The 23,277-nt window shown below is 41.1% G+C and overlaps 1 protein-coding gene across 2 annotated transcripts in view; it reads right to left on the bottom strand.

The window, feature by feature from the left end:
• The window catches only part of ERCC6 (ERCC excision repair 6, chromatin remodeling factor), a 79,001-nt gene that overhangs the window by 37,607 nt on the left and 18,117 nt on the right, over window positions 1-23,277 (bottom strand). For both annotated transcript variants that reach the window (XM_019499447.2, XM_014605075.3), the window contains exons 6-8: window positions 16,463-16,591; window positions 10,812-10,970; window positions 2,424-2,559 (exon numbers count right to left, since the gene is read on the bottom strand). In XM_019499447.2, the coding sequence (XP_019354992.2) occupies window positions 2,424-2,559; window positions 10,812-10,970; window positions 16,463-16,591 (424 nt within the window). The remainder of the gene's footprint in view (window positions 1-2,423; window positions 2,560-10,811; window positions 10,971-16,462; window positions 16,592-23,277) is intronic.

The raw sequence follows: 23,277 nt of genomic DNA on the forward strand, positions 1-23,277 counted from the left end.
TACTAAATTCTGGAAAGCCACTTAAGCGTCTGATACATGGAGTCTGAAACAAAAATCTAGATTTTCTTCTTATTTCATTTCAAGCTACAAAGGACTGAATTATCACGTGAAAACAGAGCAAAATAATTTAATATCAAAGTCAGCCAAGAAAGTCAAAGAATGGTGGAGATACTGGCTGAGGAAAAAAAAACTGCATTGTCACTGCTTGCAGGAAATGAGACCAACCGATGTAAATGGAGATAGTAACCAATTACAAAAAAAGGGGAGGAGGAACATGCCTGCCTGCATTGATGGAATGAAAAAAATATTAGATCGATGCCATTCTGATGCAAGACAGTGTGATGGAAGAATGCACCAGTAACAGAAATCTGTACACTAATAGGTTCTTAGACACATTGATCTGTTTCAGCAAAGGCAGCTAATAATATCATAAGCTTTTTTATAAAGTAGTCAATGGAAAGAGTTACATCATGGCTTTGCACAAATGATGCACTTACTGGAGAGCATATTTATATGTATAAAGAAGACCTACTGAATGGATTCAGAGAACCAAAGGTCTATCATTAAGCTCAGAAAGCAGAGGATAATCGTAAACTTGCTGGTTTCACCATTCAGGCACTAAAGTTTGAGGAAGTGAAACCTACTGTGTTCAGGACACAATAAAAGTGCCCTAGAGGGAGATGTACTGACTTGGAGTAGGACATTAGAACAAAGGAATGGGAAATTGTGGACTTTTAGAAATTGAGCTAAAACAATAAAACCTTATGAGAGTGCTACTAATTACACTGCTGTCAGGAAAGTGATCTGAATTTGGATTCCTCTATCTCTAGAAGCAAAACATTTAACTCAAACAAGATTTAACAAAAAAAGACACATATTAGACTACCACCACCAGATACTTGGGGTGTAAACAGGATTAGATACCTCTTATATACTTTTGAGCATATAATTAAATTAATACTCAGATTCGGGATTAAGAATTTTCTTTAACTGACACATTTTAGCTTCATAGGGTGCGTCCAGCCAAGCGCGCACATGTGGTTTGTGGCACTTCAAACCATGTGTGGTACATGGGAAACTGTTCAATGCAGAGCATGGTGATTTATACTGGGGAACTGTGTGTGTGTGTGTGTGTGTGTGTGTGTGTGTGTGTGTGTGTGTGTGTGTAAACACACCACAAAAAAGTGGTGTGGCATACGCTCCAGAAGCACCTGAACAACTGGAAGCTGCATCCTGCAAAGAGATGTCCTGGCTGCTGGCCAGAGCATCTCTACTGCTTTAGGTGTTTCCTGGCTCTTCCAGCAGCCAGGAAGAGCAGGGAAACAGTTGTTTTCTTGAAGCGGGGCATTTTGCCCCTCACCAAACCCCATGTGCAGGGGCACACACAGTGACACAAATTTGTTGCGCTGTTATTTTTGCCGTAGCAAACGCATGCCCCTGCCCATGGGAATGCACCCATATTGTATATTAAGAGAAGTGTGAGATACATAATTTGCATGTGAAAAGACCAGAACAGTACTAGTCACTATGGATGGACATATTAAAACCATTATGAATTATGAGACAGCATTATGCTTTAATGCGTATCTTCATTGTGGGACTGCAACATAGCATAGGCCAGGAGCGGTGAACCTGAGGCAGGCATGATGTTACAAGTGGCATAGGTAAACTCTCTGGCACACAGCAGACCAGGGAGGGGCAGCTAACTGGCAGAGAGGGCAGGGAACAGATAACAGAGCAGGCAGGAAAAAGGGACTTGAGTGACACTTGGGCAGATACACAACTCATTTGTGGCATGCATGCCAAAAGGGCTGGTCCCCACTGGCGTAGACATACCCATGCAAGGTTTAAACAAGCTAATCAGGACACTGGAAGCAGACTAACTGCAGCAGCATGGTACATAATAAGGTTAAATTACATTGTGTAAACCTCTATACCAGAGGTTGCTAAACTTTTTGTTATTTCGTACCCCTTTCTAATTTTACCAGCTGCCCATACACCCCTACCAGCATACTTTTCATATTTTAATCCCTTAAATGCCAAAAAATATTACAATGAAAATTAAACCTGCTATTACACAGTTTCTCCCGCGTACCTTCCAGAGATGTCTCGCGTACCCCCAGGGGTACACGTGCCACAGTTTGGGAACACCTGCTCTGTACAGTCAAAACTAGATTGCTTCCAGTTTCTGAGCTACCCCATTTAAAACTACTTCAGCCCCGCCCCCCCAAATGGATACTGAGGTGTAAGCATATCCTATTCATCTGCTTATTTAGTCTACTTTATTACAGAATCTATGCAATCACACTACATTTTTTTTTATTAGGATAAAACACAATTAAAAAAAAAAGGACAAGGGGTATAAAAACAACGAAAAAAAGATATAACGCTTGGTATTTACATAAACACATTTCTACAGTTACCTTTTTGTTAGTATAAGAGCCAGTTTCATGAAGAACTGCAACTCTAAAGGGAGGCCACCATGTGTGGAATTCTTTCACCCACTGGTGCATTACTGTCGTTGGACAAACAATTATTGTTGGGCCCAACCCCTTGTATCTAAAAAAAAACCAAAAACAGTTAGGTAAAAACATTAACATGAGATAAACACACTATATTAAGTGACCCATTAAAATAACCGAGCACACACTTAACAGTTCAAGTGCAGTACGAGAGCTATAGACATTGATTGGCATTTTCTTCTTTTTTAAAGATCTATTTTTTAAGAAGCATGATGAAAGGGAAGCAGCTATAAGAAATCATCCACTGAACAATTAATGAATGCATTTATCAATATAAATACAGATAGAAAACAGTTGCAAACAAAATGATAAAAGGGAACTTCCTATGGTGGTAATGCAAATCATATTTGGGATGCATGTCATCCCTTTAGAAGAAAGAAAATTACTAACTGTCCACAACTTTGTCACTACCATGCCAGGAAGAAAGACTTTGGGCTTTACATTCTCTCAGATGACTTCTTATACTTTAAAGTTGTTTTATGTTGATAATAAAATATATGGAACTTTAAAACCAAAAATACTCCTGAGTTCAATTATTTGGGTCCTGTCCTACATTCATTTTGTTAGAGACAGACAATTATTCTGCAACATGTTAAATTTTTTAAAGTCTTTTCAAGCAACTAATCTCAATACCCTGTAAATACTATTATCTCCCCATTTTACAGACAGAGATAGGAGATGGGATGGATAAATGATTTGTGCAAACCATTAGAGGATGCCATTGCTGGCATGAAGATAAGAACTTGAATGGCTCCCATTCCCCCCCACCCCAGAGTATTTGATGAAGCAGCCGTCACCTACAAAAGTTTATGCCTCTCTGAACCAGTTGGTTTCTAAGGTGCTACCTTACCCTACCTTCTGCCTGTTTTTCCTTTGTTCCTATAAGACTCTTCCTTCTGTCTAAAAATGACTGAAGATGTTGTTAAAAACAAAATCCCTCTGGAAGATAACCTATCTGAATTCAGAGCAAATTTCTATTTCAAAAGGAGGGAAGAGGGGGAAGCTCATCTTGCATGATTTTCCATGATAAATAAACCAATACCAAATGCCAAAATATTTAGGTATTTAGAATTTATTTTATTGCAATAATTGAGGCACTGGTAGGCTTCCACTTTTTAAAATTGTAAATATATCAATATAATTTTGTGTTCAACTGCTACCTATATATATATGTTTCATTTTAATTACAGAAAATCATAAATTTTGGATTTTTTAATCAGAAAATTTGGGATTTTTTAAATCAGAGAATGGGGGGGGGGTTAAACAGGGGTTTTTTAAACAGAGAAAACCAGGATCCCTAGTGATAAAAGAAGCAGGAAGTACTCCAACTAGAAAAGAACAGTAACATGGGAAAGACTACAGAACAGCTTCTGAATGGCCACACACTGAGCAGGCCACATGCTACCTGGGCCACAAACCACATTTATGTCTCCTCCCTCCCCCTTGCTATATTTTACCACACCACTTGTCACCCCGCAGCATTGGGTTGGTGCCATATGCCCCCTACTCCACATCCCCTCTGCTGTACAGCATCATGCTGCATCCTGTGGGCCTCTCTGCTGGACTGCACTGGCACCACTGCTGCCTTGGTTCTACACCCTGGGGTCTCCTAACCCCCCCCCCTCCCCCCCCAGCTATGGGCTCTCCCTAAGCTCTGGGCCACTCCACCCCCAGCAGCAGGGACAGGATGCAGAAGGGAGGGAGAACCCAGAGACTCCAGTGGAAGCAGCTGGAGAACTACAGAGGGATGGGACCCAGCCCAGGAACCTGGGGACTACAGTTTAATCTCTTTGGGGTTGGATGTGGCCTGTGGACTCTGTTAATTAGACAACCCTAATACAAAAGACTCAACAGTAGGAAAAAAAATAAAAAAAAATAAAAAAAATCAATAGAAAATGTTTCTGGTTTACTGTTAAAACATTCTGTATGTTTAAATAGAACCATAAGAATAAGATGAGCGTGCATATTTACCCACAATTACACACTGACTTATGTCTTCAGGTCATGCTTACTTGCCTTGAAATACTGCATGAATTTCAAGAAGTATTACCATCACTGAGCAAACTTAAAAGAATACTTTAAACACTTCTGAATTACCAATAAACATCCAAGAAGGAAGAAACAGATCAGAATTTTCAGTCACAACCCCTGGACATCGGTTTTCAAAAAGAAAAAGGAATCAAATTCTTGAGAATCAAGACACTTTATGGTCACGATTGCACGAGCCTGTGTTTAATTCTGAAATGTAGGAAACTAGTAACTTCATATTTAGAGTCAGGCAACAAAATCTACCTCAGACATACTCCACTCCAGTCTTTTATTTTGCTCACATTTTAAGAGTATAACAGCTAGCTAACAGTCAGAAATAATTTTAGGTTTTTTGGGCACTTAAGTGGCAAGCAGGATTACCTTTTGGGGACAATTCCATCCTGTGGGACTCCCTAGTCCAGGAAGTGAGTCCCTGCCCTTTCTCTGACTGCATTCTATATCCATGTTCTGACTGTGAGCCTCTAAAATCCCAAATGAGATGCAGGACTACTCATATCCAAGGTATTTGCATCCTATTTAGATTCCAGAAAAAAAAACAACCTATCAGCCAGCACTTTCAAACTTGCGTTTGGCTCTGGAATCATAACTTCAAATCATAACTGTCAAAGCTTAGAAACTTTAGTTGCTCTGCACCTCTGAAAGTACAGGAACTACTCTTAAGGGCATACTTTGAGATAAATAATCTCAACATTTTTGCTTTAAATTCCCTAGCTGTGATACCCTTCTCTATGAGCTTCTATACTGCTGGCTGGCACTTTAACTGTTACAATTAGATAATTAAAAGCCCTTCCTCTATCATAAATTGTGTATGGATTTTATCCAAATAGTACACCCCAAAAGGAACCAGTGACATGGATATGATGAATTATGTGAAGTCAGCGACCTTTGAGCCTTCAGCATCTACAGAGATTGCCTCAGTGCAGAGGGGGTGGTTACCATAAATGCAGTCCTGGTCTTGGCTGAAACCTGCTCTTTGGCAAATCCCTTGTCCTTAGCCTACAAAGTTATGGACTTTAAACAATGGGGAATCCAAATATCTTTGTTACGAACTCATCTTGTTCAGTTCTACAGAAGTCAAGGACCAGTTTCCCCAATACAATTAAACACATTTAATTCTTTTTTTAGTTAAAGCAGGGGTGTCAAACTTATGGCCTGTGGGCCAGATCTAGACCTCAGAGCCCTGTTACCCAGCCCCTGGTGCTACCCCTGGATCTGAGCAGACTCCAAAAAAGGCACAGTATGCACCTGTGGCACAGAATCAGTCCATGGACTGCCTCCCATCCCCTTCCCTGCTCCCCTCCCACAGCATATCTGACCTGGTGGCTGCTCCAGCCAGTCTGGGACCTGCCCGTGTGGCATGAATCCTGGAGCAGCCGAAATGTGCACCACATGCAGTGCAGTCCAGCTGGAGCAGCAGCTATGTTTCATGCAGTGACCACCCCAGCCGGACTACAAAACACACAGTGCCTGCTCTGGAACATGTGCTGCACATGGTGCCACCTCTAGTAGGTCCAAGACTAGCTGGAACAGGCACTGTGTGTGGTACAGTCCTGGAGCTATTGGGGTGGGCACTGCAGCAGGTGGGATGGGATCCTGGTTTTCTCAGATGCAGCGCGATCTGGCTGGGGTAGACAACGTGTGCAGCATGCTGCTGCTCCAGCCTGACTGTGTTGCACATGGTGCCCATTCTGGCTGCTCCAGGATCCAGGGATCTATGCTGCATGCAGAGCTGGCCCCAGACCAGCTGTTGAATCAGGTATGCTGGGGAAGGAAGAGGAGGGGAGGGGGTCCATGAGCTCTAATCCTGGCCCACAGACCTGTCCCACACGAATTGGGCCAGATGAGTTTGACACCTGAGTTAAAGGAAACTACTTACAAGAAATCTATACCTTTCACCTCACTACTTATATCTTATTTTGCTTGAGAGACAATAGCTCTTCAAGAGATTTCTTATTTTCAAGTATCCATGGCTTCTTCCCAACGATGGTGACGAAATTTAAAGTGCAAACTCCTTTGAACAGTTTTTTTTTTTTTTACCTCCATTTCAGTGTAAAGCAATATGCTTTTTAATAAATATGGTATAAAATAGTGTATATAATAAGCACAGCCAAAGGTAGTGCTTGTAAGTTGCTAACCCTAGTGGTGCTCATCTACTATTAAGAACATTTCACATCATTTCCCTAGGTGACAACAGTTAAGTGACTTACTGAAGACTACAATGTGAGCCAGCAACGTAGCTGGAATTAGAACTTAGGAGGATGGGGAGATTCAAGACTACAGACCATTTTTGTGGTCTCTAAAATATAATAGAACCTAAAGCATTCAAATCTTGTTTTTAAAAGGAAATTGGACCAACAGCAAGACTGCTTATGACAGTATTTACAGAAAGTAGCTTATCTAGGTAAACATTTTTATTCATATAATTATTATTAGGCAACTTAAGTATTCAGCTACCTGTCAAACAGAAGCACTCCAAACTCAATAAATTTAGCAGATCTGTTGATAGCTCATTGTCTAGCAAAAGCACAGAAAAGGAAATTACCATATTTACTCAAATACAAGATGAGTTTTTCCCCCCCTCCAATCAGCATGAGGAAAAAGCTCCTAGTCTTAGGTTTACATACAAGGAAACTTAATTAAATATACTGGCTACCATTAAACAGCTGCCACAAGCAGCATATGCTTAATAATGGAAAACAACTATGAAGCTGATTAAATTAACACAGAGCATGAATATAAAACACATAGCCCATATTGGGCAAGCATGCTGATGGGGAATCTACCACAGGAATAGATAAGTGCACCTGAATAAGATATATAGTGGTGCTCATTAAGTGCAGTCCACCTCACCGCGAACTCTTTTTTCAAGTCACGGTGAGCCACTACACTGTAAACATTTTGATTTTCTCTTCATTTTCATAGCTGAGCTGTGCTTCTCTCTCATTTCCAATGATTCGTGTTTCTTTACCAGCCTTAGATGTCTGGCAAACATTACCAAACAGGGCCCCAGACAGTTCACCCAGAATCCCTCTGTCATTCCCTCTCTCTCAACCTCTCTCATGATTAGTGTGGCCCCGCCATCCATGAGGTGAAGCCAGACCAGGCTGCCCTGCACTAAATCTGAATATAAATTTTTGGAGCATCTCAGGACTTGTGACAAGAACATCCAATTCCAGTCATGTGTGGGGGACGGATTAGCACATAGATCCTTTGAGGGGGTGGTACCTGGAGTACACATACACACATACCGAGCAGTGCTGAGTTCTGGGGTCACTACGGCTTGAAATGCTGTTGACTCTGCTATGGACCAGCCCACTGAATTATAACATAACTTACAAGCCTCTTGGGCTTTGGACTAATATCACGCACAGTAGGTGCATCTAAACATGCAATTCACATGACACGATGAACTATGGAGCACTTTGAGCTGGAGTGAAGTGCTCCCAGGCACAGCATCTACATGTGCACCCGAGACAGCAGCACTTTAAGCCAGAATGGAGCTGGCCCAAGCTGATGGCAGGCTCGGGAGAGAAGAGGGGGAGCAGGGTGAGCCCCCAGGCTGGCTGAGGCATAAAAGTGCCAAACGAGTGGAGCCACGTATCTAGACAGCAGAAAGCCCCCACACTTTGGAACCCTTGTGCCCCAGCCAGCCCCAGTCACTGTTCAGACTCCCAGTGGGGGTGGTGCAGGCACCTACTCTGGAGATCTTCAAAAGGAGACTGGATGCACATCTTACTGGTGTTATTTGACCCCAGCAGTCTTTCTAGACTACAGTCTGCCTAGAGCTAGACCTGATGATTTCATAAGGTCCCTTCCAGCCCTAAACTTCTGTGAATCTGTCTACATGTGTGGTGTACATAGTACTCTCTTACAGCGGAGTTAATTAATTTATTGTGCCATAATACTAGTTCATGTGTAGATAGTAATGCTGTACTGAGGAGCTAATTAGTCAACTAACTAGTAAAGTCCATGTGTAGATGCACACACTTTGTACTATATAGAAGTAGGTGCCAAAGCACTTCTTTTGAAAAAAGGTAACATTAATTGATACTGGATAAACTGAAGTCAGTGGGTACTATATGCAAATTACTACAGTTATGTTTAATTTCAAGGTCACTGCTTTCAAATTTGCTCCTCACTTCCATGTGCTCAGGAAGAGAAGGGTCTGACAGTAAGAAGGAGAAGGAGCTGTGAGGGAAGCAAAAGGCAAAGGGGCTACCTGACCCCCCCAGATTCATTTTCTTTGCTGTAGCAGTGGGAGGGGGACACACTCAAGGAAAGTTTTCAATAAGCAGATTCTACACCTGGAAATTTATAACAAATGTATATATTTTCTGCATATAAAATCTAATTATTTGGGGGTTGTCTTATAATCAAGGTTGTTTTATATTTGAGTAAATATTGTATTAAATAGGGTATTATGGCATCATACGATCCAATGTAAATTTTTTCTTCTCTGATTGCCGCAATGACTTTCTGCTCTCTAGCTGTGTGGATCTTATTTCAAAATAAGTCATCAGATGGTTAAAGAAATATCTTAATATATTTGATTGTTTTACCCCCCTAAGGCAAAACTGCCTTACTGTACCTAGTTTTTTTTCTTTCCTTGGGCCACATTATGAAAAGAAGAAACACTGAGATTAGAAGCTTGCCCACTGACAATTAATGTGGAATATCTTATTCCGAAGCAACAAAAATGTTAGCAGGATTTTATTAATCCAAAATAAAAAGTATATCCAAAGTTGTATTTTTTGGATTTCTAACATACATATATATTTCCCACTACAGCAGTACATGTCTCTGGCCTTAAAATATTTATCTTCACAACTCTTCCCTATGGTGGGACAGTGTTATCACATCCATTTCATAAGCAGGGATCTGAGACAAAGTATGTAAGTGACTTATTCTTATTTTACATTTTATATGCAAGGCAACAATAGAAGGCAGATGCTTTACAGACAAAAACTAGGAATAATGTCTTTCCCTGAAGTGTTCATGGTAAAAACGTTTCTAAGCATGCAGGCTGAGAAAAACAAAGATACAATCATACATTTAGAATTAATAAAGATAAAATAATTATATTCTGGCCTCCTTAGTTCTCCTATAATTCACACCAAGAGAAAAAGCCTCTCTGAGGTCTTAGGCCCCACTCCTGTAATGGCCTCTACATAGATGGATTTCTGTGTCACTGGGACTACTACTGCCTACAGTGGAGCTCCAGCTAAATACTGTGATCCATCCCCTGGGAACAGCTTGCAGAATTGGGTCCTTCAATTGTGCAGGAATGTCAAATTAAATCTAGCATTTATAATTCTGTGAAAGGAAAGGGATTAGAAGGGTAGAGATGTTATGTATTAGGCATTATTTTAATATTTGTGTCTTTGCCAAATATATTTTATATAACGATGCTTTACGTTTAAAAAAAAATCACATTTACTTATTTAAACTTTTAGTAAATTTTATTTGGTAGTTTGAGGTGATCAGATAATCAGTACCACATATCTTGAAGTTATTAGTACTATTACACATGTACTAATAAATTCCAGGATGCATAAAAAGTATATTTTCTGATAAACTATCAGATCTACAGATTAAAAAGGAATGTTATGTCTTAGACACTCTCCAGTGCCATATGGGAAGGAGCATATGGGGTGCAATAAGAACAGTCAGTCAACTTAAAGAATTATTTTTCAAAAGAGATAAAGCTGATGTAAATCTATATACAGGCTAAAAAAAAATTGCAAGGATGATTCCCCCCATCAGAAATTCTGACTTTCATCATGAATAGGCTTGATACTTCCTGTAAAGTATTCACCTGGTCTCTTGCCAAAACAAATATTTTAATGTAAAATTTAATAAATGGAACTAAAGGTATTGCATCTAATTTAAAATTCCATATTGTGTAAACTATTGATATTAACATAATTGAGTTTGTAAACAATCCATTTGTGGAAGCTAACCTTAGACACTGTATTGACCCAAAATATCTAGTGAGGCTCATCTGCAAAATGAAGCATCAATGCCTGGAATTCATTAAAAGTGTTACATGTTTAATTTTTCCTGCCCTACAGCTCCATTGTCTCGTAAAAATTTTCCTTTGATGTCCCCCACTAAAAGAATTAAAGGAATATTGTAATTGAAATGTCATTAATAATTCACAGGACCCTCCTCCACCAGCAATACATCTGATGAAATATTAATTGAGCTCCACAGACTGACAGTCTGCAGAGGAGCACTTGCCTGTAATTTGAACCACGAGTCCTGATCTTGCTGTAGCTCAGACCTGCCAAGAAGGCAATTATCTGGATGGTCTTGCCCAATCCCATTTCATCTCCCAGAATTCCTCCTGCCTGCTGGCAGTGCAATTCCCAGAGCCACCTAACACCTGTCTGCTGATACCTACAACAAGGAAAAAGATGATGGCAAATGTTTGATAATACACATCATAACAGAAAGTACTCATGAATTAATCATTTGGCAAGGTTCTAATACTAGTTACAGTAACATGCTGCATGTGTGTTTTACATGAGTGCTGTATTTACAAGGTCATACATTTTTGATGCACTTAGACATTATATGTGACACAGTCATTCTTCATGCGATGCTAAAACATTTCTAATTAAACTGATAGACATGGTAATTAGAGGGTTTTTTATTTCATGTATTTTTAAATATATTGTTAGAAGTAACTTGGGAAACTGCTCTAATATGCAAAGCTTTAATCTTTCCAAAAAAGGGGGATATACAGGCAGCTTGTAAGTTATAACATTTGAACCTTAATTGAAATGGAAACTTTGGTTTTTAAATGTTGGGTTTTCTATGCTCTGTAACAAGATAAACAATCAGGTCAGTCAAAGCTTGTTTATTTTATATAACCAGAAAATCCTTTAAAATAATTTAATCTCTCCCAATAAAGAAAAACCTGACAAAAAAAAGTTTTTCAAGATCTATCTCTGAGTGGGATGCAGGAGAGCATTACATGGGAAGTATACCAATACAATTACAATTCAAAATGAAAGACTGAAACTGGATTAAAACAGTAATGCAGAACACACTCCAATTAGAATGTACAGATTAAGTGGCAAACCATTTAAGATTAAAAGCTGGAAAGGTGGGAGTTGCAGGGTTGGACTGTGATTGATTTTAAGATTGTTATTTATTTATTTTTAATAACCTGCATCAGAAGCAGGAATAATACCGAATTAAAGAACATGAGGTTAAATCAGGAACAGGGTGAAAGCTAAGAAACAGATGGATTTAAAATGTAAATAATTTAGAGAGACAAATTAAAGAGATTGAAGCATTTCTAAACTTTGGAAATTCAGGGGAAAAGCAAGATTACTGATTATATTTTCTCTGTGACATGTTTCTAGATTGGATTCTGAATGTTCATAGTTCATTATACTGCAGCTTCTTACATGTTTTATGTCATTCACTTCTCATGCTTTGAATGAAGAATGTTTAGAAACACTGCTGCCTAATGCCACTTGTGTCTATAAAATCCTTGTAAATGCCTGCAACTATATAATGATTGGCAAAACAATTTAGGACACAAGTCTTCTCCTATGTACTCATATGAAAAGCTGAAGGAGTGAAAAAAACAAAAAAAGATTTTAGAAGATGAAAGACCAAAGGGTCCCTGTAATATTACAGATGTTCACATCTCTTGGATCTCTTCAGTATACTGTAACAATCCTTGCAGTGGTAGGGAGTCCTCATCTCCCTGCTTTACTTGTGGCAGCTCACACACCTCTCTTTTTCGGATCTGCTGTTTTGCAGGGGAACAATGAAAATATTCCTCTGGTGTTTTGTTATACTGACTCTGGCTTCATTCAATGATTGTGACCGATCTTCAAATTCTATACAAATATCAGTTAAAAGTACTAAAAATTCCCAAATACCATTTTTAGTTAGGAATTCTATAGTGAGATAACCATCCTAACCCTGATCTTCTCCCTCCTGTCACCCCTCGTTGTTACCAAGTTAAACATTTTCTGTGTTTTGGTCTTCACTATGAAAGAGTATCAGGGAGCCAAAGACAATACCAAATGCCTTTCCCAGTATAGCTGTGGTTGCATTGTGTTAACAAAGTAACCATATTACGTTACAGCCATGGAACATCGTGGTTACAGCATGATATCTTGACTTCAATGTTGGACAGAGAAGTGTTTTAGCCTTATCTTCACTTTTGGACAAAGATATTCTTTAATTGCCTCAGGAGAGCACTATCCTAAAAGCAGCTATTGCAACACAATAGATTTCAGTAGTGTAGATGAGTCCTCTCCTATGCTGAAAAAACAGACATCTGGATAACTGTACAATAAGGCTGGAAAAGATACCTTGCCCAGCAGTTCTTGTTCTGTTCTTATGCCAGTGTTATTGACACCTAGCCCCATTATTGTACCATGAAGTATGAAGTTAGTTCATCTAGCTAAACCTTCTTGAGAGCACAAGAGAAAAGCTGTAGTAGTAGTAGTACAATATTACCTTAATAGGCTTACCAAAAAAGTTAAAGATCAGCTATTTCTAGCAGTGGGAACAAATCTTTTTGAGATTCAATTTAGTACAGAAAGTGTCACTTAGAAGAGGGGTTTTCAACCTTTTTTAACAAGTGTAAACCTTCTACCTCAAAGTTTCAATTCATGTACCCCATTATATTTTCTTGGTTTTAAGGGGCGGGGGGGGGGAGGGAGCAGATCGAGGTCCCCATGGTAAGGGAGTGGGGTTGGGGCAGAGTCAGGCGCTGCACAGCTGGGGCAGAGTGCGGGACGGAGTCACGAGAATGGTTTGTCCAGGAGGTGTGGGAAAGGGGGGGCAGTTCCTGCCACTGTGTGCCCCCCGGTAGTGGTTTAGGGTGCATGCCCCCCAGATCTGCATGCAGCACAGAGGTAGCTGCTAGTGCAGGCTGGACTCTGCATCCCACTGCCTCAAGAGCCACACAGAGCCATGTACCTGCTGCAGCTGAGTGGGCAGGGGACAAACACACATGCACAAAGACACAGACACGTAGATGCAGACGCAGACACAGACCCCCCCCTCCCCCCCCCACACACACACAGAGGTATGTTTAGGGATGAGGGGCAGTGTGGGAGATTGAGAAAGTGGGGGAAGTGTATCTGTGCCCACTCCCAGGAGCAGGGCCAGGAGGGGGTGGTGAGGGCAGCGGTGCCCCTCTGCGAGCTGTACATGGGCCGGGAGGGTAAGGCTCAAATGTGGTGGCTGCCACCACCCCACACTGCTGCCACTGCTGCACCCCACTCCCACGGCTGGTTGCACACGTGACTCCGCAGGCTGCTGATGGGTGGGATGTGAGGTGTGTCAGCAGCTCACAGAGCCGCACGTGTCACCGGCTGCAGGAAAGATGCTTGGGATGTGGCAGTGGTGGCAGTACAGGGCAGTGGCAGTCGCTGCGTGTGAGCCCCACATCTCCCATCCAGCTGGTGCATGTTCCACCCACAGAGGGGCACCGCTACACACACTCCCCCCAAGCCCTACTCTGGGGAGTGCGCACAGAGAGCAAGCTGAGGTGGGTGGCAGGGAGGCACCATGGTGTGCCACATGGGGCTGGCAGTGCCCAGAACGCCTCTCTCCCTCCTCCAGGTAAGAAGCAAAGTATGGCAAGGCGCCAGGGGAGAGATCGCCACCGTGCCCCAGGGTGTGCGCTGTCCCTGCCCACCTGCGTGTATCTCCTACATCCTTTCTAAGTACTCCTGGGGGTAGGCATACCCCTTGGTTGACAACCTCTAACTTAGAATATGCTACTGTACACTGCCTCATAAGTATACTGGCATCTTCATACTCAAATGTGTTCAGAAATGAAAGGTTAGTACTTATTGGGTGCGTCTACATGAGATGTTTACTGTGCAGTTGACTAATTAGTTGTGCAGTAAATATCACATATCTACATGTGCACCCCTATTAGGCCAGAGTAAACTAATTTACTCTCCAGCAGGATAGTACTTGTAAATACAAGTACAGGATAGTAAATACAAGTACTATCCTGCTGCAAAGTAAAAAACTCAGCAGCAGCACATGTGTAGATGTTGCCCCGGCTAGCTTCATTGTGCTAAGAAGGTGCTTCATTGCGGGGGCTGCCTGATGACTAGGCTTTGCACTGAAGCACTCTCATGACCCACCCAGTCCCTTTGCATCACGCTGAGCCAGAGGGGAGCAACTCCAGGCTAGCAGGCTGACCCCCTGGGCCCCCTACCAGCTGGGGCTGCTCCAACGCGGTTCAACATGCTACACTCCCAGGCGCACATGTAGACACGGTGCCCAGGAACACAACACTCTGGACCAATAAGCTTCAGAGCTTATTCATGCGCACAAATAGCACGTGTAGACACAACCACAGACTGTGAGCCTTCATACATTGGAGATTTCAGCATTTAACTTACAAGTCAGACAAATCATTGAACTCCATTGATGTTTTTAACCACTTAGGAAGTTCTGCCAACTGACTCATGCTTACAGGGATAGCCTTCATTAATGAGGCTTACATCTCTAAGATTACTTTTTAGTTGCCTGCCTCTGTTCAATTCCCTTTGGATTGCTCAGACCATACATACATGTTATGATGATTATTTCTACAGTACCTCTGCATAAACAATTGGAGACTATGTACTGGCTCATTGAGGTCCTCTCAATCAAGTCATTATTCAAGTACTCTTCATAGCTAGTGCTTTAGTTCTGAATAACGATGGGACAAAAGCAGTAGTTTCTTATCTGCAGAGCTAATTAGAAAGATCTGGTGTTAATCTTTTAGGAAGGGAGATGGTTTTCCTGTTCTGTGGAATACTGCTAACAAAAGATGAACTCAAACCAATGGTAAATTAAGTTAGTGGTAAGTTGCATAGTGAATTCATCCATTAGGTGCTGTCTTATTTGAGCTGCCTTTTGTAACTGTATTATTAAGAAGAAGCCAAGGTTGAATGATCTGAAGAGATCCTTCAGCATTAATACCAGTACAACATAGAAATGAAAGACAAACAGACATGCCCTGCTCAGTCTTTTAACATCAGACAGGACAAAATGCTTAAGTGTGAAAAGACTGTAATTGCACCCTGGCAGAAGTGGAGAACTGCTACAGAAGACTGTATACTCTTGTATATCACATTTAGACCTGATAAAATACTCAAACAAGGCTTAAATACAACTAACGTGTTAGTTTCTCAAGATGGACTTGTCTATATCCTTCAGCAAAAGGAGAGTCTGACTCATACCTTTCCCACCATACAAATATCCATTTTCCTTATTTTATATTCAGCTAAGACAGCTGCACCTGGAGAATACTCCTCATTAATTAAAATAGTTTTGCCTTTCACTTCAAATCCTAATTAAATTAAAAGTTGAATGAGAAAGAGCCCCACCCCAAATGCAGCCCCAGCCCAGCCCCCCCTCCCCCCACCAGGAAGAGCCCAGTGCCACTCCCTGCCCCAGCCCACAGCAGCAGCCCACCCTCATCCTGCGCACATATCCAGGGGGGCACATGCCCCCCATGCCTCCCCTGGGGGTGCATGCAGCGGTGGGAGCTGCCCACCCCTGCACTCCCCAGACAAGCGCACCTCCATCCTGCGCCATGCCCCAGCCCCATTCCTTCCCTCACTGTGGCGGGCCTCAATCTGCACCCCCTATCCTACCAAGCCCCTTTCCCACCACCCCCGCCAACAGACTTACCAGCCAGATGCTGCTCTCCAAGCTGCCTGGCTGCATATTGGCATTCGGATTGGTATCAGCCAATACAGCTTGTTAATAACCGGCCATCGGTATCGGCCCAAAGAATCTTTATCGGTGCACTGCTACAGCCAACTACTATCTATTTGTGAACAACACCCGAGCTGTATTATAATATAACAACAACCAAAAAAATTATATATATATAAAATACATACTTAAAAAGCTTTTTAAAGAGGAATCCTGGTACTCTGAAACCCTCTTCAAATTCAGCATCACTTTCATCTGAATCTTCTTCTGCCATCCGATGTTCCTCTTTGTCCTTCAATCGCTGTTTATTCCACCTCCTACCATGACATTAAGAATCACCATTTAATCATTGTGGTTATAAGATATAACATGAAAAACTAAACTGATCTATGCAGGAAGGAGAAACTAAGAATAAATTAGGAAAAAAAGGGCTTGGAGTTCCCACTCCCAAAAATAATATAGTTTTTGCATACTATTTCACACAAATTTATCCTAAAACACCTAACAAACTTAAAATAATCCATTAAGGGCACAATGTTATAGTTACTTAGTTGTGTTCTACAATTCAGAAATACAAAGGGTGGCATGCATACATCTTAAAATTGCTTTTGCATAAGCATTTCAAGTATTTAACTGCAGTAGGATGTTTAATAATGTTTTTCTACAAACTTAGATATACAAGTAGAATGGAGTCAAAAGGCAAAATTTTCAAAAGCAATTGTGTAGCATTAAATGCACAATTTAAGTTTTTAAAAGCCAACAGAACTTTGGCGCTGAAGTCTCTCTTGCAAAAATATTACCTCTAAAATATTCTTTACGTCTGCTTCAGCTCACCAGAAAAATCTCATGACACCCAATAAATTTATACACACAGTTCACTTTGCTGACTAATGAAACACAGTTGTCTTTAGGGCTGCTTTAGTTGTTTAACAGCTACTGTTTAGGGGAGGAAGAGAACATCATAATGATTTTAGTGCGTTTCCAGGTAGGCAGTACTCAAGTTGAAATTCAGACAGATCTACGGGGTTATGACTTTCATGATTATGAAAAAGTGCCATAGAATCTGAATTGTCCAAACGATTAAAAAAAAAAAATCTTATTCAAAATAAGGACATCCAAAAGCAATATTCTGTCTCCCAGGGCACATTTACATGTGCATTAAGTTGTAACCTGTAATAACCGGTACTAAATGTGCTGTAACTGGCACTACTGCGCAGCAGCGCTGACACGCACCTTTTATGTGATGCTAATGTGCAGTAGACTAATTCTAGTATTAGAATACTACAAAACTAATTCTAATAGAATTAATCTACTGCACTTCTAGCATCTCATGTAGATGCACCCCCATTCCTTGGAAGTCTCCCATACAAGTACTATCAGATCCAATCACATTAAACTCATGCACTCTGACAGAATTTCTACATAAGGTGATATAGTTATGGGACAGATGGAAAATGTGCCATCACGCTTCTGTTCTAGAGACACAGCATAAAAGAAGTCATCAATATTTAACTTAATGAAAGGTTGCCACATACTATAAGAACCAGAGGATGAAATGAGTATTTTCTTATAGCTATTTTTAAACTGCTTAGCCATAGTTTATGCCTGCATACATTCCACTTCCCACATGCATTCCCCCCGCAAAAAGGCAAATATTCTGTTTCTCAACATTTAAGTGAGTATCATCACTTAATCCTTTGCAAAAGTTATCATAGGTTGGAAGGATAGAGTCAAATAAATAATATGATGCCTTATAAGAGGAGGTGGATGTGACAGGATCTGAGGGCTGTAGGCAAACAAAGTGAGAGATGATGGACTGTTTCAGGTGGTTCAAGATGTTTTAAACACTAGCAACAGAATGAAAATAAGAAAGGGAAAATTTCGGCCAAGTACCAGAATGAAGTATACAACCACCCCTCGCAGTAACAGCTATTGAGATGTGGAGCCATCTTCCAGGTGAAATGTTGAAAGCTTCATCTTAAATCATTTACACCAAGATTGGAGAAACCACCAAAGAATACATCCTCTAGAACAGGGGTAGCCAAGTGCCATAGGCAGCCTGTGTTTGTGGCACGTGGCTGTTCGGGAGGCGACAGGCAATGCAGAAGTGGACAGGGCAGGAGGCAGAGGACATTAGGCAGACAGCACAGGGCTGGGGGCAGAAAGCAGTGGTAGATTAGGCAGAGGAAGGGAAGTGGAATGTCACTCGGAAAGAGTATACTGTATGGCCAATTTGTGGCACGCTTGCCAAAGAGATTGGCCCCCACTGCTCTAGAACCTTGCAGTGGTTCACTGGGGGATGGGCTCAATGGGAATAAACAGATTGTGACAGACCCAGTTACTACAAGACAAATATTACAGCTGAACAAACAACATTTTCCCTTTGCTAAGTTCTGAGCTCTTGAGGTTTACTATTGTGAAAAGATACATAAATACATTTTAGTTAGCTCAGGCTCCCTCTGTTGGCTGGACAGTTGTAACACAGAAAAAAAAAGTTAATGCAAGACAATGGATTCATGTAGCTTCTGGTTTTTTGGCCTAATTGCTCCACATCAGCATGAAGGAATTAAAATGTCTTTAGGAGGTGAAGTACATTTACACAGCTGTTGTAAAAAGTATTCTTCCTTGCTTCCTCTTCCATAACTTTTCATTTTTATCAAACATTTCAGTTTATATGGTAGATGGCATGTATTCCCAAACTTTGGAAGCCATTTTGGCAGTGAGGGGCTTTGTTCATACACTGGCTAAGCAGTGGAGAAAAATGGCAGTGGCAGCACTGGGGGGAAGGATGGGAGAAACTCATGGCTTGGACCCATGCTACCCATGTGCCCAGCCCTGTGTGCCCTATCTAGTGAACGGGGCCACACTATCCAGCCCTTGGGACTCTCCATGGGTCCAGACATACGGCAAAAAGGGAGCAGTAATTAATGCTGCCAAGTTTTCGGACTGGTTCGGAGCTCCGTGGGTCTGATGACATGGCTCCGTGGGCTGGATCTGGCCCATGAGCTGGGTGCTGAACATCCTGACTTTAAAGAGAGGGAAGAACAGTTCACATGTCACTTAGTTCCAGAATAACATACACGTGATGGAAAAATTCATTACTCTACAGGCAATGCCTTACAACGATGACTAAGCAATAAAAGAAATACAGACATAAATCTATTATTACTATAGTATAGAATGCTATGGTGACCTTTTGGAGAAATCTCTGCTTTTAAGTTATCAAGGGTCACTGTCCCAGGCATGGCCTCAATCTGTAAGGGCAGCAGCAGTCATATCAAGCAGTTAAATCTTTCTTCATATGGACTAAATTCAAATATTAAGCTCATTTTCCACTTATTGCAATACCCAAGGAAGACATTCTGCAACTGAGGCACAGTAATAAGCACAATTTGATTTTTTAAACTATACTCAGGAACCAAGCTGAGTGTTTAATATAGTTTGCATTTGTGTAGCACAATATGTTTTCTATTTTAGACAGCTAAGAATCCCTTACAGATTACTCTAATTTGCTAAATTGAGACATTCAGTTTTACTTTTCCAATCTGACTTTTTATGGTCTATATGGGTGGATTTAATTGGCATGTCCTAGCAGATGAAATACATGCAGTTAGTAGCATAAGCCTTGGTTAGTAAATTAAGACCGATGCAGACAATTATGCACCTAAGCTTAGAATGAAAGGTGCACTCAGAGTGTGAACCAGAATACATCTTCATTTGTGTCTTAAGTTTCTCATTTTAAAAAGCAGTCAGGAGAGAAAAGAGAAGTCTGCTCTAAGAGAAAAGTCTTCAAGGAAAGAGAATGTTTAATCCTTAGTTTACGTCTCTGAGATTATGAAGTATTTGAGTCAGTGAATCTGTCTGAGGAAGAGAGGTAGAACATAAAAGCTGACATGGCCAGAGAGCACAAAAATTAATTCCTCAAAGGTCTCATGTTTGGTTGAGTTCTTTGGACCCAAAAGTTCCTGATACCTCCATGAGTTTAAGAGCCTAGGCTTGACAGATAAAATGACTACTGTGATTCTGGATCACTTTTGAAGGGAAACTTGGAAAATTAATTTCAAAAGTGTATGCCTGTTGATAGAAGAAAGATCTTTTCATTCGTTCTGTAAGACCTTTCATAGCATGAAAAACAGTGTTTTTCAAAATCTAAAGGTGTCTACTTGATAAGAGACTGACAGATGCATTATGTTGGCATAGATATGCAAGTAACTTAACACTTGCTTGTACCTGTAGTATCTTTTGATCATGGGTAAAGGAAAATAAAACATGTTTTCCATTCAAAAGCAACAAAATCTTCAAGTCCATCATTCTTGCCTTCACCCTACCATTATAAAGTAAGGAAGACAGCCACTTAGGACTATGTAGGCCTAATGTTAGACATCTCTATCTTAAAAAAGCTGTAGCTGAAGTACAATGAACTAAAACCAAACGCACACAAACAGCAAGGTTGCAAGTGGGGGAAATCACACTTGAGAACTTCAGCAACAACTAGAGTCCTTTCTTCATATCAGGCCATTAATATATCTCTTCTGTTGACAAAAGGAGAGGATAACGAAAATGTATTTTTATTCATTCATTCATTCTACTTAAAGTGTACCTAAGTCTACATTTTACCTCATTTAAAAACAGCCAGTTACATACATGAGCAGTCTCTGTTGCCCTCATCTTCTCTTCTACTGTTTATTACTCTTGCTCATTATGCCTCATTTTAAATTAGATTTTCACCTTCTAGCTGGAATAATATTTCCCTACAAGTCTGTAGAATAACAAGGCACCAAATCCTGACAGGGGCCTTCAGATACTACTGTAAACACATAAGGGCAGGACCTAACAAATTTGTAATTTTGCCAAATCCAGACAAAGCCTATGAAATCCACAGAACCCATCCCCACCAAATAAAACAGTGGCTCCCCAGAGGGAGCCAGCAGTTCTCAGCATGCTGCAGCAGCCCACCTGGGTGGAAAAGGGGGCGAAGGGTCAGGGGTGGGGGGGAAGAGGGCTGCCAATTTCAAGGGCTGCCGGCACGATGGCTGCTACCCCCACTGCCAGTTAGTGACAAGGGCAGCTCGTCATGTGGCCCTTCCCCTCTCCACCAATTGGTAGCAAGGGGCACGGCTGCATGATCGACAGCCCTTGCAGCCAATCAGCGGAGAGGGGTGGGGCCAATAAGAGGCATGGGGGGAGGTTGCCATACTCCACCTGTGAAATGGCTGCCTGGGCCCATGTTTCGCCTGAGAAAATCAGGGGGCCAGCCCTTGTGAATTAGGTAGGTCCCTACACAAGCCAATAAGCCTCCAGATGGAGGTTGCAAGCTGTTCCAGTTTCCAGTGACAGCCGCTAGAAGAAAACACAACTAGAGCCAGTGTCTTTCCTACATGGTCTCTAGATCTAGACATTGGTTGATATTACTATAGTTTGCTAATTATCAGGCTTTAAAAACATTATACTAAATTCCCCTTTATTTGGTGCTTAGCATAAAATTACCATTCAGTTGAAGGATCCTAAAGGTTTTTTCCCCGCCTGACTCAAGAATAAAACTTACTGTTATCTCATCCAGTCACTTATACCAAAACTAAAAACTGACATGAAACAAGACATAAATGCTGTCAGTTGCTTATATTTATAAGGCAATCTTAATATGTTTCTTAATTCACTGTTTTTTACTTTCTAGTTCCATTTCCCATAATGAAGATTACCTGGGGGTGTCAGTAAAAACATCAATGTGGACAGCTGCAGTTTAACAACCACAATAACTGAAGCTATGAAATTTTTAAGAGATGTAGTGTTTTGGTAGCAATTACAGTTATTGATATTTCTAAAATTCATTTAGGCTTTTATTGTAACTTTAGCAACTGAAAGAAATGTAGTCTGTGATATGACTCTGCTAAGGATAAATTGTCACAATCTTAACATTATTAAAAAACCTGTTTGAATGAATTTAAACTGTGAATCATATTAAAACTTTCAATCAAAATAAATTACTCTTGATGAAAACACTGAATTAAAAATGATTTAATATTGGCTTAATTTAATGGAAAGAGTACAGCTTTATTCAATAAAATAGTAAATATTTTACAGATTAATACAATTATTAATTCTTCATTGCATCCAACAGAAAAAGCATCTCTCAGACCTTATGGGCATCACTCAGATTAAACCCTTGCTGAAATACCTATACAAGATAATTATGTAATTAATAGGTGGTTTTACTTTGAAAAATAACCAACACATGATTCTACTGTTTCTTATCTACTCCAACAACCCAGATCTGAAGATAAAACTAGGATGATTTGCTCTGGTTGTCTTTTTTTAGCTGAGGACTCTACAGTTAGAATTTATTTAATCATTTGTCCCTGAGCCATCATCAGCAGACACCATCTTCCCTCAAGGCTTGGTTTTCCTCCCTTGTGAATGAGTACAGACAGAGGCTGCCATAGACAGTTAGTTGAACTTCTTAACAACTGCTTGGTTTCTTTGACAGCATATTGCACTCAAAGCCCTAAATCAGGGGGTGGCAACACATGGCCTTTGAAGCCAATGCATCTGCCCAGCAGAGCCAGAGGACCTGGCCTCTGCCCAGGGCAGGGCAGCAAGGACCACCAGGTAAACCATGGGCAGGAAGGACCTCTGTTAGAACTTGATAGTGAGCAGCTATACCCACATTGTTGTAGCTTCTCCCTGCCACCCCCTTCCCCTTGCTGAAGCACAGGTGCATCTTCCAGCAGGTAGAGAACAGAGCCAGGGCTGGGCAGCTTCCAGCTATGTATGCACTGCAGCCAGGAGGCTGGAAGAATCGGAGGTAGATCTTGGCCTCAGTGAGGTCACAGGGAAACATCTCCCCCCCCCCCCCCCCCCCGACATATCACCACTCAGCCCCTACTTAAGTCTTTACTTCCTGGGGGCTATAACTCCACCTCTATGTCAGCCCATCCCACATGAACAACTTGACACTTGTCTCCACCTCTCTCTCCTGAAAATCTTTAAGTGTTTAGTGATCTTT

The sequence above is a fragment of the Alligator mississippiensis genome, chromosome 6 (assembly GCF_030867095.1).
Source record: "Alligator mississippiensis isolate rAllMis1 chromosome 6, rAllMis1, whole genome shotgun sequence".
NCBI classification, from domain to species: domain Eukaryota; kingdom Metazoa; phylum Chordata; order Crocodylia; family Alligatoridae; genus Alligator; species Alligator mississippiensis.